This window comes from Panthera tigris, chromosome B3 (assembly GCF_018350195.1).
Source record: "Panthera tigris isolate Pti1 chromosome B3, P.tigris_Pti1_mat1.1, whole genome shotgun sequence".
Classification (NCBI taxonomy): domain Eukaryota; kingdom Metazoa; phylum Chordata; class Mammalia; order Carnivora; family Felidae; genus Panthera; species Panthera tigris.
Window position 1 is genome coordinate 58745102 of NC_056665.1, and position 17780 is coordinate 58762881.

The 17780-nt window shown below is 36.6% G+C and overlaps 1 protein-coding gene across 4 annotated transcripts in view; it reads right to left on the minus strand.

Annotated features, from left to right (window-relative positions):
- Positions 1–11951: 11951 nt before the first annotated feature.
- CTDSPL2 (CTD small phosphatase like 2) overlaps positions 11952–17780 on the minus strand; it is an 80345-nt gene continuing 74516 nt past the window's right edge. For 3 of the 4 annotated variants that reach the window (XM_042988980.1, XM_007081755.3, XM_007081756.3), the window contains exons 11-13: positions 16243–16369; positions 14682–14777; positions 11952–14059 (exon numbers count right to left, since the gene is read on the minus strand). In XM_042988980.1, coding sequence (XP_042844914.1) covers positions 13994–14059; positions 14682–14777; positions 16243–16369 — 289 coding nt within the window. In that variant the 3' untranslated portion in view covers positions 11952–13993. Of the gene's footprint in view, positions 14060–14681; positions 14778–16242; positions 16370–16688; positions 16889–17780 lie in introns of those variants that run through there. The other variant, XM_042988981.1, reaches the window with a different exon arrangement.

Sequence of the window (17780 nt, forward strand, 5' to 3'; positions counted from 1 at the left end):
AAAGATAGACATGTAAACAAAATTTCGACACAGTGTGATGATTGCAACAAAAAGAAGCATTATGAGGTTAAATGTAAAAAGGTAAATTTAACGGCGGGGGCGGGGGGCGGGAGGATGCATGAAAGGCTTCCTGGGGTAAGTTCTGCGGAACCTGGAGTTTGAAAGACCAAGTGAAATTTGCTCACGTGCATTTCCGGTGGAAAGAATGCCTGTGGTCCCTGACCTGACTGGCAACATTCGACATAAGCTGAATAAGTAAACTGATCATAATAAAGGGTTTAAGATGGGCTAAACTGCACTCTGCCCTTTGGGCCACTGGGCTCCATTGCAGAGTATTAAGAGAGGAGCAGTTTCAGGTGTTTTTACTTTACTTTTGTTGTTAATTTATTTTCGAATATGTAATACACGTACTTGGTATAAAATCCAAGTTATAAAAGGGTATATACAATGATCAGCCATTCTGTTCTTTTTAGGAGCAACAGTTGTTATCTATTTCTTGTGTATCTTTTCAGGGAGTCTAAAAATACACATTTTATTTTATTTTTTAAGTTTATTTACTTAAGTAATCTCTACACCCCATGTGGGGCTCCAACTGACTACCTGGAGACCAAGAGTTGCTTACTTTTACAACTGAGCCAGCCGGACGCCCCTACAAATACATATTTTATAAACATGGTCTTTAAAGAGATTTTGTACAGCCCAGTTACTCATAGTTTATTCCTCATCTACAGCCATATCTGGAGAGCTTGTTAGAAATACAGAATCTCAGACCCCATCCCAGACCTACTGAATCAAAATCTGCCTTTTAACAAGGTCCTCAGATGACTCTCCATGTTAAAGTATGAGAGGCAATGATATACAGTCATCCTTTTATAAAGCTAAATTAGAGGGAGGCTAGCAGAAGCAGGGAAAGGCTGGAATGCAAGGTCCCTAGGGTGCAATAATCTTTTATTCACAGTTGTATTTCCACCATTTGGCACAGTATCTAATACCATAAAGTAAATATTTTATGAATTAATTAAATGAGAACACAAGCCTAAAGTAAGGCAATGGTAGCAGAAAGAAAAGAACCAATCTGGGAAATGTTTAAGAGTCAAAACAATTTATTGACTGTGATGGTTAATTTTATGTGTCAACTTGGCTTGGCCGTGATAACCAGTTTTTAGTTAAACACTAGTTGTTGCTGTGAATGTACTTGTTGTATGTGATTAACATTTAAATCAGTAAGCTTTGAGTAAAACAGATTAACCCCCAAAATGTGGATGGGTCTTATCCTAATCATTATCCATTCAGTTGAAGGCCTTAAAAAATAAAAATAAAAAAAATAAAAAAACCACTGTAGAAAAAGGAATTCTGCCTCCAAACTGCCTTTGGACTCCAGCAGCAGCACTTGCCTGGGTTTCCAGCCTGCTGGCCTGCTCTGCAGATTTCAGAATTGCCAGCTCCTACAATCGTGTGAGCCAATCCCTTAAAATAAATCTCTTTATGTATATACACACATGCTGTTTGTTCTGTTTCTCTGGATAATCCCAACTTATAACAGTGACTGGTTGGATATGGAGGGGAAGTGGGAGAGAGCAGTAGAGGACAGTGCTTTTGGAGATTGAACGAGTGGTGGTGACACCAATCTCCAGGTACCGAAGTCAAAAAACCGAGACCTATCTCTGCTTTCTTCCTCTCAGCTCCTAAATTCAGTCACCAAGTTCTTTGATTTACTTCCACTGTTAATCTTGAATACATTTAATTACCCCCATATCTCTTTGCAACCACCTTCATCCAAACTTTCTCTAGACTCTTCTATGATGACTTCCCAGTTGGTTTTCCTTCTGCCACCTTTCCCTCCACAATCCATTCACTACACACCAGGCAGTTTGCTTATTTAAAAATGTAAATCAGATTGTGACACCCCTTTCTCCCAGTTGAAAAGCCTTTAGTGGCTTCTTGTTTTTATTTTTTTATTTTTTGTTCTTGTTCTTTTAAATGTTAGAGCGCAAACGGTGTGGGGGGTGGTTGCGGGGAGGGGTAGAGAGAGGGAAACAGGATCCAAGCTGACTGTGCACTGACAGCACAGAGCCCGATGCAGGGCTCAAACTCACTAGCCCAGCCGTGAGATCATGACCTGAGCTGAAGTCAGACGCTTAACCAACTGAGCCACCCAGGCGCCCCTGGCTTCTTGTTATTTTTAGAGTAAATTCCAATTCCTTACTATGGCATATAAGGCCCTACAAGTCTGACTCCTACCTCCTGTCAACCCCCTATGTCATTCTCTCTCATTAACTTCATTGCTTCTAGCCTTATAAGGCTACTAACCCTTTTCCTAGTTTTGGACTTTGTACTTGATATTCTTTCTGCCTACAGTGTTCTTTCCACACCTCTTTGCATGGTTGGTTTTCTTTCATATCAGAGTTCAAATGCTACCTTTGCAGAGCTCTTCCTGATCTCCTGCCTGCAAGAAGCCTCCCCCAGTTACTCTATCTCATTGCTCTGTTTTTGACATAGCATTTATCGTAATCTTTAATGACCCTGTTTACATATTTAATGTCTGTTTGCAGCATGGGGACCTTGTCTGTTGTTTTTACTACTATATTCCTAGTGCCTGGCATATAGTAAATGGTCAATAAATGTTTTTGAAAATAACTGAATGGTGCCTCTCATCATAATAAAGAATAAGGATAAATTAACTTTTGGCCACATAGATCTTGACATTCTTGTGTGACATCCAAATAGAAATATCTAGTACATGTTTGGAACTAGAGAGGTCTGGGTTATGGAGAGGACTAGGAGTCATCTGATTATGGTAGTGGATGGAATCATGTGAAACTAGGGTATATAGAATGAGAAGAATCTTTGAAGAACATCAATATTTAAGGAGCAGCCAAAGAAAAAAAGGCATAGAAAGCATAGTAAGTTAAAAAAAAAAAAGTATCCTTCCACTTCTACCAGTTTTTTGTTGTTTTATTTATAAGACAAATGAAATACTGTGGAATATATTTGAAAATTCACTTTTGGAAGTCAGGGGACCTGGGTTTTATTCATTCAAATGATCAGATTATATTGAACTGAACACTGTACACTTTTTGTTAGGGGGGGGGGGTGAGCTCACAGTGATTCCTCCTTTTCAGGAAATTGTTCTAGTACACAAGAATATGTGGGCTCCTAAAAGCCGTGTTTGCTCCCTTACCATAGCTAATTTGGGAAGGGCAGTCAAAAACAAATAACTGTGAAGTTTAATGAAGCTTTACCTTCAGGGCCCCTCATTGCACAGACCCCTTACACTCTTCAAAAAAGCCCTCCAAATTGTGTATGCTTCAAACTACATAAAATCTGGAACTGCCCCTAGGTGGGATGTAAATAACCCAGTGGAACTATCAATTCTCTTTGTAGCTAGTCTCCACAGTTGGCCCTTCAATGAATAGTATTCAAGCCCTTATGCAATCTCTTCCCCCTGAATCTGGGCTAGCCCTATGATGCATTTTTGACCAGTAGAATAGGGCAGAAGTGACATGGGATGCTAAGCCATAACAAACCTTGCAGCTTCCACCTGCGCCTTTTAGAATGTTCACTCTGGTGGTAGCCAGCAGCCATTTAAGAAGCCTTACTACTCTAAGACCACCAAGCTGTTTCTGACTAACCATATAGAGAGGGTGTTTAGGGAGAGAGCCAGCCCCTGGCTGTTCCAGATATGCCAGCAAAAATGCCAGACATGGAAGTAAAGAAGCCATCTTCAACATCCAGCCTAATTGAGCCTTCAGGTGATTCCATCCCAAGCTAACGTTTGAATGCAACTGCAAAAGACGGAAAGCAAGAGTTGCCCAGCTGAGTCCCATCAACCCACAGATGAGTTAGAGTAGTCCTAAGCCTCTTAACTTAAAAAAAAAAAATTTTTTTTTAAGTTTATTTGAGAGCAAGAGTGAGGCGAACGAGCAGGGGAGGGGCAGAGAGAGGGAGAGAGAGAATCCCAAGTAGGCTCTGAACTGTGCAGAGCCCAATGTGGGGCTCAAACCTATGAACCTGTGAGATCATGACCTGAGCCGAAATCAAGAGTCAGGCACTTAACAGAGGCACCTAGGAACCCCAAGCCTTTTTACTTTCGAAGTGAATTGTTATGCAGCATTAACAGAGTCTCTTTCCCAGGACTTTAGAATTTAGTGACTGATGACAACACCCTGAAGGGAAGACCACAACTCTTGATGAAGTGATGATTTTCCAGGCCACCTCACTTCCTCCTGCCTACCCTTGATATCCAGTTGTCCAGCTCTTCTTTAGATGTTATAAGGTACCCCAGCATCTTTCCAGTACATTTCATTCTTGGCCTCAGCAAAAACTTTTAACAGGTACATCCTAGTAGTCTAATTACAGGTAAGAAATCTTTAGAGGCTAGGCTCTGCTATATTTAAGTCTGTGTTTGCCACATAGTAGGCACTTAGTAACTGTTGAATGACTGCATGAATAAATTTTATGCAGAACTCGGTTTTTGTTACCAAGAAAAACCTGCCCATCAGGTCATTCATTGTTCCTCCCTCATGAAAGAAAGGTGGTCTGAAAAGAAAATTTGGGTCCTTTTTCTTTTATTATATTACTAGTAAATCTATAGCATTATAGCAGTAACCTGAACTAGTAAATAGTAAATAAGTGGTTAAGAAGGTGCCAGATCCGATCAACTACCCCAAGGTAGAGTCTCAGGAAAGCAATATATGTATCTGTAATAATGGTGGTGATTAGTCATTTGTCATTAGTGTAGTTATCTGTATTAACTTGCCTGGAGATGTTCTGAGACAATATATCTTAAAGACAAAAAAAAAAAAAAAAAAAGTTAACAGAAGGTGAAGCATAGGGAAGGAAAATCCAAAGAACAAGATTGTGAGTCTCTAGAGAAAAGGCTAAGTCTGTGAGAAAAGTCTCTAGAGAAAAGGTAAGTATCTATTAGATATTTGGCCGATATCTAGTAGAGGGGTATCCTGTTGAATTGATATTAGACATTATAATTCATTTTCAGATTTTCTCTTGTTTCACCCTCACCAAGGAGGCATCTGATTGTAATCTAGTTTCATAGGGAGAAAACTTTTTCCAGTAAGTGAAAGAAATTGAAATCTGGCTTAAAAACTAGTGTCTCATGAGTTTAATTGGTATGAACCAATTCCCCTGAATCTCATCAATTCTGGGGTGCACTGAATGAATCAATTTTCTGGACTTTTAAATAGAAGTCCATACTTTGAAGTGTGAACTCATTCATTCATTTATTTATTTAGCAAATAATTATCAAGTGCCTACCCTGTACTCAGTATTGTTCTAGGTTCTGGGGATATTAACTTGAAGGTTTTAAACCACATGCAGTTGAAAATGGTTTGTGGAGATGCCATGGAAAAATACATGGGCTATATGTAGGCAGCATTGATAGATTTTTGAGGCAGAAATTGAGAATTCACAGTATTGCGCGTGTTGCTTTTTGAAATGAGGAAGCAGGGAAACAATTGTCTAGAATTATGTGCCAGGGATGCCTGGGTGGCCCAGTTGGTTAAGCGTCTTACTTAGGCTCAGGTCATGATCTCGCAGTTCACAAGTTGGAGCCCCGCATCAGGCTTGCTGCTGTCAGTGCAGAGCCTGCTTCAGATCCTCTGTCTCCCTCTCTCTCTGCCCTCCCCCACTTGTGCTCTCTCTCAAAAATAAACATTAAAAAAAAAAATAGAATTACGTGCTGAGAATTTATTCAGTCCTTAAAATGAATCTGTGATTCACATGTTAGTCCTCTAGAGGAGCCCTAAAATCACACAGAACAGTATTCTTATTTTACAGATGACCAGAGTAATTGATCAATGTTTGTTGAAAAAATTAATATTAAAATCTCTGCCTACAAGAACTTCATCATTAAGACCACAGGATAGGGGCGCCTGGGTGGCTCAGTTGGTTGAGCTTCTGACTTTGGCTCAGGTCATGATCTCATGGTCCGTGAGTTTGAGCCCCACGTCAGGCTCTGTGCTGACAGCTCAGAGCCTGGAGCCTGCTTCAGATTTTGTGTCTCTCTCTCTCTCTCTGACCCTCCCCTGTTCATGCTCTGTCTCTCTCGGTCTCAAAAATAAATAAACATAAAAAAAAAAAAAGAGACCACAGGATAGTAAATAACAGCAGAAATGGAGATGCCAATGGCTTCTTTTTAAGTGAACTGGCTTAAGCCAGTTCTAGACTCAAAATCTCAGAGATTAAGTGAAGTAAGGCTGAAGAGGAAGTTTTAATTGCAAACAGGACCAAGTTAAGACATTTATAAAGTGCCAAAATATGTAATGAGTCATTACATATGTAAAAAGATTTGATTTATATTTGATACAGGAACTGACTTTTTTCATTTAACCCCAACCGCTACCCAAAAAAGCCTACCCAAGAATTTTGTAAGACATGAATGACAGCATCTGTCTCCATTCAACTCCTATACATTTGCTCTTACTTTTATATGGTGCCATAAAATCCTACAGTTATCTTCCTATTCCTGTCAGTTAAATGGACAGTCCATACTCTCCCTAAGACTTTACCAACCTCCTGGCCTCAGACTGTCCATTAGGTTAGCACCAAATGTTTGTGGTCTTACGAGAAAGGGAAGATGTTGTATGGAGAATTAGGTTAACTTACTTAACTTTAATTTTTAAAGTTTATGTGTTTATGTATCTTTTTAAAAAAATCTTGTTTTTACTGTTTATTTATACTTTGAGAGAAAGAGTGCGAGTTGGGGGAGGGCAGAGAGAGAGAGAGAGAGAGAGAGAGAGAGAGAGAGAATCTGAAGCAGGTTCCAGGCACTGAGCTGTCAGCACAGAGCCCAACGCGGGGCTCAAACTCACGAGCCGTGAGATCACGACCTGAGCCAAAATCAGATGCTCAACTGGACTGAGCCACCCAGGTGCCCCAATGTGTTTATGTATCTATTTTGAGAGTGAGCAAGAGCAGAGGAGGGGCAGAGAAAGAGAATCCCAAGCAGGCTCCACACTGTCAATGCAGAGCCTGACACAGGGTTCAAACACACAAATTGCAAGATCATGATCTGAGCCAAAATCAAGAGTTGGAGGCTTAACTGAGCCACCCAGGAGCCCTGAATTAGGCCGCCTTTTGTAACTCTTTTAACTGATCTCCCACCAACCCCCTCTCTTCCCTGTATGGTAAAGTGATCTTTTCAAGATAAATCCGATCATATACTTCCTTGCTTGATGTTATGTCCCCTCCACCTGCAATCAAGCCTGGCTTTACATTCTTTCAGTACATGTTCTACAGATCTCAACCTAATGCTTTTTCAGCCAACCCAAGCCTGGTTCCAGACTAGATTGTGGCATTCTCAAAGCCATTCTTCCCTTTCATGACTCTTTTCCCAACATTATCAGTCTTCACTGCTAGACTGTAAGCTTGAGGGCAATGTCAGGGTTGTTTTCTTCTGCCGTTCATAGAGCCTGGAATACTGTCTAACACATAGTAAGGCAGCGCTTTAAAATGACTGTTACGGTCATTAGGAAGGCTACTTACAGCTTTCAACAAATATTGCCATACACCAAATATAACATTAAGGCTCATTATGATAGCCACCAAAAGTTCTAGTTCATTTGGTTCATCCATTACTAAGCAACTACTAACTTGGCAAACCATTTATATAAGCCTGCTACCCCAACTACTTACCAGATTTCTCAAGCCATTCAGTACTGTCTTCATCATCCACTTTTCTTAACACTCAGCATATTTTCATTAAACACATTCTTATGAGGTGACCTCTCCACAATCACTTCTGTGGTCTTCATGTGAATGCACCCTACTGCTCATGTTTTTCTTAAAAAACTAACATGTGGTTATTACAATGCCTTGATTTTCTGCTGTCCTTTTCAGCTTCAGACATCTCCCCAAACACTGTGCATGTATATCTCCTGCATATCTGCAAGAGAACTAGCTGCTTTACCATTTCTATTCTGGTAGTTATTTGTATATTGCCTTACAGTTTATGATGTCTTGATATCATTCATCTTTGTAAGTCTGAAAAGTACATCTTGGTGCACCCTTTGCACAGATGAACACATTGAGGCTTAGATACCTGCTTTTGGCTAGTAAGTTAATGAGTACCTATGGACTTGAAATCAGATCTTTTGATCCTGAAAGCTCCTTTTATTAACCAAACTCCCAAGTCAACTATTCACCTGAAGTCGTCATTTTAAGATTTTAAAGTAATCTCTACACCCAATGTGGGGCAGACCTCACAACCCTCAGATCGAGAGTTCCATGCTCTTCTAAGCCAGCCAGGTCATTTATTTCTAAAGGCCCTGTACTTCAGTGACTCTCAAACCTGTATGTGCATCAAACTCCTTTGGAGCTTAGGGAAAATACTTAAAAATCTCATCACAGCCTGGGGCTAGGGGAAATGAAGAGATGCTGGTCAAAGGGTAGACCTCCAGTTGTATGAGGATCTAATGTTCTGGGGACCTAGTGTACATCATAGGGACTACAGTTAGTACTGTAAATGTATACTTGAAAGTTGCTATCAGAGTAGATTTTAAATGTTCTCATCTCACCCTAACAAAAATGGTAATTAGGTGAAGGATGTTAACCTTATTGTGATGAACATCTCAAATATTTGTATCCAGTCCTCATACCGTATACCTTAAACTTACACAATGTCAGTTTTGCTCAGTAAAGAAGAAAAAGTCTCACCACAGAAATCGGGGTGGAACCAGAATGCTATTTTGTAGTTATGTTGGTTCATGTTATTTTGCCCACTACATCAAGTAGAAATTCCTCATCTTAGGTTCACCATAATCTGGTTCTTTGCCATCATCTCTTTTTTCAAAACTAGCCCCTTTATTCACATTTTATTCCACTTCTGCACACAGTAGTTCCAGAAATTGTCATTCTGCCTGTCTGTAACCTATTCTGTGTTCCTTACAGGTACATCCTGAAGATATCAAAGGGGAAAGTAATGTGAAAAAATCACGTAATTGCAACAAGCAAGCAAAAAAGCACTATACAAATATAAGCTGTTAGATTGTTTCTAATGGCTTATAAAATATCGTCAAAGAAAAGTGCTTCCATAAAAGTTTTATTTATCCCCACAACAACCCTGTGAGGTAGGGTGATCAGGGCATTTGAAGATGAGAAAACTAAGTCTACATTACTTGTTCACGGCTATACTGCATAGTAAATATGTAGAAATTAAACTGAGATTTTTAAATATCCATGACTTTTATATTGATTCACATGGAAAAAGGCAGAGAGAATATTAACTCCCCCCTACCTTAATGCCAAAAGGACAATGCCTTGAAAAATCCCATTTCAAAAGATGAAAGTAGTATTTAATTGCTTATTTCTACAAAGATTTATAAAATAAAAAAATAGTGAAATATTTTACAATTAATATATATAATGGTCTCATTCAGGGATGTCCTTCAGCTGTATATATGATCAACTATTCCAAGTGCTAGAAATGCAAACTCTTAAAAAGTAGGAGATAAGAATGATAATGAGCAGTAGCCTCAATCTTCTTTATTATTCCTCCATGTATCTTGAGTAAGTTCTGTGAAATCTGGTCCCGGTTTAAAAAAAAACTACCAGAGATGTCTGGTAAACTTTATTTTAGTTGCCTACTCTCAAACACCATCACATTATTTAAAACAGTGATTTCCCAAAGCTGGCTATTAGAATCACCTGGAGGTCTTTAAAACACACAAACACAAACACACACACACACACACACACACACACACACACACACACACACACACACACACACACACACCTCTCAGGCCCCACTCTAGATCCATCCAGACAGTTTTGCAGGGGGTTAGGCTTTTGGAATCTGTATTTCTTAAGCTCTTCACAACTATTCTAATGGTCAGGTTTGGGAAACACTGATGTATTTTAAAATACTAATATCAAAACCATAAAGTAACTAAGTATAAACTTGCTGCTCTCCTCTCCCCTTTCTAAAAATTTCTCAAAACACATTATACCCCAGAACTCTTGCCTCTGAGCAAGTAATTTCAATTCAAGATACAGAGAAACATTTTATAAAAATGTATCCTAGTGAGTGAGACTTGGATTCCCATAATAATTTAAGTGGCATTTGAATATAAGATACTGAGTTTTGTGGTTCTTATTCTGAAAATTTTAAATGTGTTTTATATAGGTTCCTAGCAGGCTTTCAACTTGGGAAGATATGAGAAGTAATGACATAATCAAGCATATCAGCACTGAAAAAATACTATACTCAAATATAGCTCATGAGAGGAATAAGAAAGTGAATGAATGACAACCTAAGGCCTTTTGGCCCATACATTTTTGTTCCCAGTCCACTCTTCCCCTATAAGGGGAAATAAAATAAACATTCTTTCCTAGTTGCTTGGCATAGTTATTCAGTGGGTAACTATTAACTAAGTTAATTTAGATACACAAGATTAAAAGAGATAACAAATAAATACCTAGGAAGACAAAGAGAAGTCAGTTCAGAAAACCTTAACTAGCTAATGATGTGGTATATAACACCATCGTGTTAGTACAATTAAATGAAGGCTTCAGTGTCCTTTACATTTCAGCTTTATGTGACTGACACAAGATGTGGAAGAGATCTGATCCTTATGAAGAATTCTGTGCTCGCTGTAAAGATTTGTAGGAATAATGACATGCTTTCTTCATTGATGAGATGAAGTCTCTCTTTTTCAGGCAAGTTGACTGAACAAAACAATGAAAACAAACTTCTTTAGAAGGCTGAATAAAAGTAATTATCTAGCTGAAAAAGTCATTGGCCAAAGATAACTTTTTTAAACCATTCTATGTTTAACACTTAAAAAAACAAACAAACAAAAAAAGCCAACAACAACAACAACAACCAAACAAACCAGAAAAACCAGAGAAATATAAAAAAAAAACAATGTACACATCCATTTTCACTGACAGGTACAAGAAAATAGCCATTTATAGAAGTTACAATGCTTTCAACAGCTCCCTCCCCCCCAATTTTGGGAAACAAGATAAAGCCATCGGGTAAATAAATATACATACTAGCTAATATAAAACAATTATGGTTTCAAATTGTTATCAACTCTTTAAGACTCAAGAAGAAATATGGTGATATAAATCTGATTAGGGCTACATATATTACACAGAATTAAAAAACACAACTGATTTAAACATCCTAACAATAATACAAATATTTAAAAGAATGTCTTAAAAGCCAGACATTTATCACTGGAAATATCACAATTATAATATGTACTTCAGATATGTTAATGTGTATATAGGTCACTTTTGCTGTGTCTTATCAGGTATGCAACTCTCCTGCATTTCCTACAGTCAGTTTTTAAGAGTTCATGTTTCCTGTGTGAATTGAAGGAGCTGGGCACATCTCAATTCACAAAATAAACACCTCCGCTTAACTAAATGGAAGTGTGTTTAAGATAACATTTACCAAAAGATAAAAGAAAATTAGGGGTAATGAGAGGATAAAACATGTTAAAGTAGAAGGAAGCTGGATAATTGTCTCTTTATAAATTATTTTAAATTTTATATTAACAAATTTAAAATGACCCAAATTAAGTAATGAAGAAAAATAAATTGGTCTCGAAAAATTTTCTCAGGTCATATAAAATTTCCCTTTATTCCTTTACAGAATCTTGTTATGCTAGATTCCTTTGTCAGTTGACTTAAAGAACTCTCCTAGCATGGGACTGAAAACAGTTTACCATTAATAAAAGAGGACTAAAAGTTGGTGTTTATTTAAAGTGCCCAGAGGCACAACAGTACAGGTGCTTACATTTCCCTTTAAATCATGGGAAAGCCCTTTGAGACTGTGTTTGCTTAATCAGAAAAGCTTTCTGCAATTATAATGCACACTGAAAGCTTAGATCTTCTTGTATAGGTTTAGGGTTTTACTGTTTGAGCATAAAAAGGGGAGCAAGGAGAAATGTAACTAGGTTCACAATTTTGAGCAAGAGCGTATGTAAAGGTAACGTATGTACATTTTATTTCAAGAAAGACAGAAGACAAACAGCATAAAGATGCCCAGATGCCCTAAAGATAAATACATTTCAAAGATTCTCATTAAAATGAATCTGGAGTATTTTTCCTGCAAGCAAAATACCTTTCTTTAAATTAAAACAAAAACAAACCAAAACAAATTAAAAAAAAAAAATAAACCAGTATTCTGAATTGCAAATGCGTTTGCTTTTTTTTTTTTTTGCAGAAAATCTGCCATGATTATTTTTTTTTAATGAATAAGGATTTTCCACAAAACAGGCTTGCTCTACATGCTAGATTTTTTAAACAGTTCAGTGACACAATATGCTAACTACATACACAACAGATAATATAGTAAGAAAACACTCAACCTGATGAAAAGTTAAAATCTTCATTAATACACTGAAAATTGACATAACTCATGCCTTTAAAATCAAAAATACAAAAATTAAATGTTTTCCTAAAAAGATTTCCTTATTTTAAGGATTCATTTGAAAATGAAGCTGCATGTAATTTGTACAGTAAGTTGTACAAGTAAACAGGTAATATACATAAAAAATTAAGTGACATACTCCTCAATTATCAGTTGTCCACCTTTAATTTCCAATACTGTACTTTCTTAACAAGCATACAAAATATCAAACTTCTCTTTAGAAAAAGTGCCGTTCTTTGACATCCTTTACACAAAAACAGTCTGAGCCTGTGGCATGTTAATGCAGTCGAGAGGCAAAGCATACTAACTTTTACAAATTCTACCTTCCATAAAAAGCCTCCCGAAAAGGAGATTACACGCCACTATAAAAATATCAACCTCTTGTGGTAGCTGCATTAGAGAACCAAGGCTTGAAGACTATTTTCATATAGCATAGAAAACCACTATGAGAGCATATTAACTGCATTGGTGGCTTGGGAGTTTACTGTGCCACAGGATTATGCATAGCTACTGTAAGGTACCAAGACTGTTACACAGAGTTTTAAATTGATTGTAACCAAGAGCATAACAGAGGTACTACCAGCCCATGCAAAATAACTAAAAATACTGAGTCACTGTGCTGAATACTTCATTCCTGGAGAAAACCAAAGGCAGCAGTAACCAAATCAAGCCCAACAGGTGACCAAACTCATTCTCCTCAAAGATTGGTGAGCACAGTGAAGTCTGAGGTATACCTTTATCCGTTAAATCCGTGTGCCATTGCAAGATATTACCATTTGGGGAACACATGCCATCACAATGGTTTAAATCTTTTGAATATTAGTCATTCATATATTCTTATCTACCCAGTCCTTTGATTTTTTTTAAAAGATTTCACCTACAGAATATTACAGAAACAAAATATAAATGCATGTCTTTCTAAATGAAACTTACATGGACTAAAAGTAGAGAATATTTTTAAACAAATATACAATATGCAGGCAGACAAAGCAGGAAAACGGCCATTCAAATGTATAATAAAAAACTAAAAACTGACTATTTCCAGAAAACTAGGAAGCGCCTCAACTAAAAGGAATGCATAATGAAAATCTAATCTAATACAGGTCAAAAATGTAAAAAGGTTATAAACCTTAACAGGAAAAATAAAACAACTTTTACTGGCCATTCCTGTTGAAATGAGAATCTTAAAGTAACAGAAAAGTGGCTACAAACCCACTTAGAGCACCAAACAGAGAGAAAATAAAAGTCCATTTTCATCTCTGTTATTATCATAAAATCCTGTGTGACTACAGGTCAAACTGCTGGTGGCAGAAACAGAATTCTTTATAAACTGCAGATGTCCTGTACATAAAAAAATTTCACCGGAGTTGCACTAGTTCTAAAGACTCTTCTGTTTTAGCCTACCTACTGTATGTATTCAATCTGAGATAAAGTCTCTTTCTGTAACCCTTGATTATTATTGGGCACCAAAGATAAGAAAAGCAAGACGGGGTACAAAAATGCAAAATTTCAACAGTAATGGCAATGTTTTTGTCTTAGTCCAAAAGGGTCCTGCATTCTCTCCCCCTTCAGTGATTTGACAAGTCTTTGTACTTAATCTGGGGGCAGCAAATCATGCAAGCGAAATCTGTCTCTGATGTGAGGTCGAACATCTTCATTCTGTGTGGAGAAAAAGACATTTTAAAAGCCATGTAAAAATATGATTCCGTAACACTGTGAACATTCTTCCTTTGCAGAAAAAATATACCACTATTTATTTCACTTTGTTTGCCAAATATAAAGATACTACACACAAGCAGTTAACTTAGAATTAAATTTAGATTAAAAGAACTGTCATTAAAGTTTTAATTCTGTAAAGAACAATTATGCACTAAGAGGCAAAACCAAAAGACTGGTAAAAGTGTTAAGCCACTGAATTCTACTTTATTTATTAGGAAAAAATAACACCAGAATAAAGTTTCAGTAGCACAAGCATTAATTCTAGACCTGAACTATGAAAGCAAAGTGAAATCAATTTAATACTGTTAGTAACTTCATAAGAAGCAGCCCAGTGAAAATAAAAACATTCAACCTGCAAATTATTAAATACTGATAAGCATGATTTTGATATAGTTTACAAGGTTAGAAAATGCTTGTAATCCTTTTCAATTTTTTTTGCCCTAATCTCATACCAAGTTGACTTTAAAAGTCAGTGCACATAAAGTAAAGTAATTAAAAAGATTTACTTCAATAGAGTTGAGGCAACAAGTGCAAAACACAACAAGATAAATAAGATACTTACCAGTTCTACAAGCTTCTCCAGAAATGGAATCAATTTTAGGAGTTCATTGTCATTTTTATCCATAAACCAGCTTTCTATAGGGATTCCATTAGATAGCTAAAATAATAAATAAGTAATTAAATCCTTTTTATTACATTTTGCATACTTTATAAAAACTTAAAAGAAATAACAGATACTTAAGTACATAGTGATCTGCAGAAGTTACTGTGAAAAGGAATGCCATCAGTTTATGGTTGTTACATTCTGACAATTCAATAGTGCAAGAAACAGATGTTAAGGGATACATCAAAGCCCAATTGGTTTTTCAGCTTAATGTCTTCTTAATATATATGAAACTAAACAAGAAAAATCCATTGAAACAAGTTTTGCAATTACATAATTAAAAATATTACTTTATGGATTAAAAAAATAGTTACTATTAGTCTATGCTAGGCACTGTGAGAGGGGTGTTGCCAATGTAAACACTATCAGAAAGCCTATATACTTTTACACAGGGACTGTGTGACATTCATTGTTCTATTTCCAACAAATAGCAGGATAACCTGAAACGGCAGGAACGTAACAAATTGATGCAATGGTATTTCACTGAAGAGAAGTTTAAAAACGAGAATGCAAACCACATTTTATAGTAAATAATCTCTAGGTTATCTTTAATATTAATGCAGAATACTATATTTAAGATGGTAGATAAATGAAATTATTTTATCCAGGAACCAATATGAAATTCTTAAAAATATATTTCAAAATGTGACCAATGACCTAAATTGAACACATTTCAATACCATATGCAGTTTTCCCCATTTTTCTTTTTTCATCTTTTTACTGTTTACTTTTCACTTGTTCTTTCTACACCCAACCCAATTTCCACCATCCCTACTCTGCACTGATTTACTGTAAAGGAAATCTCAGACCTATCACACGAACACATTCATAATGTAATACATATCTTGCTGGGTGCCTGGGTGGCTCAGTTGGTTGAGCTTCCAACCCTTGATTTCGGCTCAGGTCATAATCTCAAAGTTTGTTAGTTCAAGCCCCTCATCGGGCTCTGCACTAACAGCGTGGATCCTGCTTGGGAGTCTCTCACTCTGCCCCTCCCTAGCTTTCGCACGGACACTTGCTCTCAAAAGTAATAAACAAACATTAAAAAAAAAAAAAAAAAGAAAAATAAGGGGCACCTGGGTGGCTCAGTCAGCTGAACTTCCAACTTTGGCTCAGGTCATGATTTCATGGTTCATGAGTACGATCCCCATATCAGGCTTGGTGCTGACATACTGATTTAACAACTGATAAGAATGCTATTAACTGATGTACAGCTTATAATCTCTTCTTATCCAGAATTATTACTCAGATTTTTAGCTATGTTTTCATTTATTTAAAAGAAAAATGTCCACAAGAAATATAGCAATTTGGCATTTCTAATTCAAAAAGATAACACTAAAAAGGGAAATTCCACCAGTGAAAATTCTGTTCTCCTATTACATTCTGTTTGGCAGCATTTGTTCTCATTGTATTTTTTTTTTTTCCAATCTCATTTTGTTTAGCAACCCTCTCTTCATACCTGATATGCAAAGGCTTGTGGTGAGTTGTCAATTATTATAGTCTTTGAAAGATCTCTTCCAAGGATATTTAAGTCCTTTATATAATTTCCTTGTACACAAACACAATGTTCACGGAAAAGCCGATGCCTAAATATAAAAATAAAAAGAAATTAACTTAAAAAAAAACTCCAAAAAGTATAACACATACTGAAACATACACACATACCACAGGCTTTACAGTTTTAGCCTTATTTTCTCTCACAAAGGAAATTCAAATACAAATGTGGGCCTAAGCTTTGGGCTACAGTTTTACTTTAAAAAATGTTAGCAATTATTGAAACCTTACAACCAAATATTACCATGACTTTAAGAACTTTGGCTTATCCCAAAATGTTATATTAAATTATAAAGAGGGATTAAAAACTCTGTAAATTGTTTTTGTAATTTATTTACCCAGGAAAGCTCAGTTCAGATGCAGCATCTGGTTGTGTCATCGAGGTCCTGCTTTTTAACCAATTTTCCAGATGGTTGACTGAGGCACAAGGAGGTCAAGTGACTTGCCCAAGGTCACACAGTAAGTCAGTGGTTAGCCCCGCATTGGAACCCAGGATCCTCCTGGCTCCCAGTCCTTTGCTCTAACCAGAAGACCACACAGCCTCCCTATCCCTGTACATGCCAGAATAGAAAATATAAGAAGGAATGTTTCTGTGTTGGCATTTTCAAAAATGTTTTTAGTTTCCCTTATAGTTTTTGAGAAAAGCTGTGGAGGCCAAAACGAATGTTTATTCCATCACTTCATACTTTTCCCAAACACCCATCTTCCTTTTAATTTAGTGTGAGTGTGTATATGAATATTTGAAAAACAAGGATTGAATGAAATGATGAATTCAGATTTAAGTATTACAAATGTAAACTGATGTTTCACCAATGATAGATACTTAACTGAAAAATGGTGTACCACTAAAAGCGATTGAAGGTCTTATAATACTTATATACTGTCATAATTACATAATCTCATTTAGCACTCAAAATGTTAGTCTTGGAATATTACTAATAGTTAATACTGGTCACCCTGAAATACTCCATTTGCATACATTAGTAATTTGATAGTTTGGCTTCCTTGTGTCTTAATCCCACTAAACAATTTTTCAGCAGCTAGGGCCTACTTATATATACCTATATTTTTATTTATAGAATTTCAAGAAAAGGGCATTTTCCACCAACAAAATTGGCCATAGCTCTAACAACAACAAAACTCAACCTTAAAAACATCAGTCCTGGTGATGACGACAGAGTTTTCCAACCAGAAGAAATGTAGTAGAAACAGTTCTCTCCCCCCCTTTCTATAAAGAATACTTTAAATTAAATGATCATCTACCACTATATGGTTTAAAGACTGTTCTACTTTGAAAAGGTAAGACCAGACAAAAGAATTTAAGTCCTGGATGGGCCTATAAAAGATTCCATTTTTATGTGTACAAACATTTACATTTGAGGAAACTAGACAGGCAGGTGCAGCAGGTACACGCAAGTCACTACTGATGTTTCTTTGCCAATA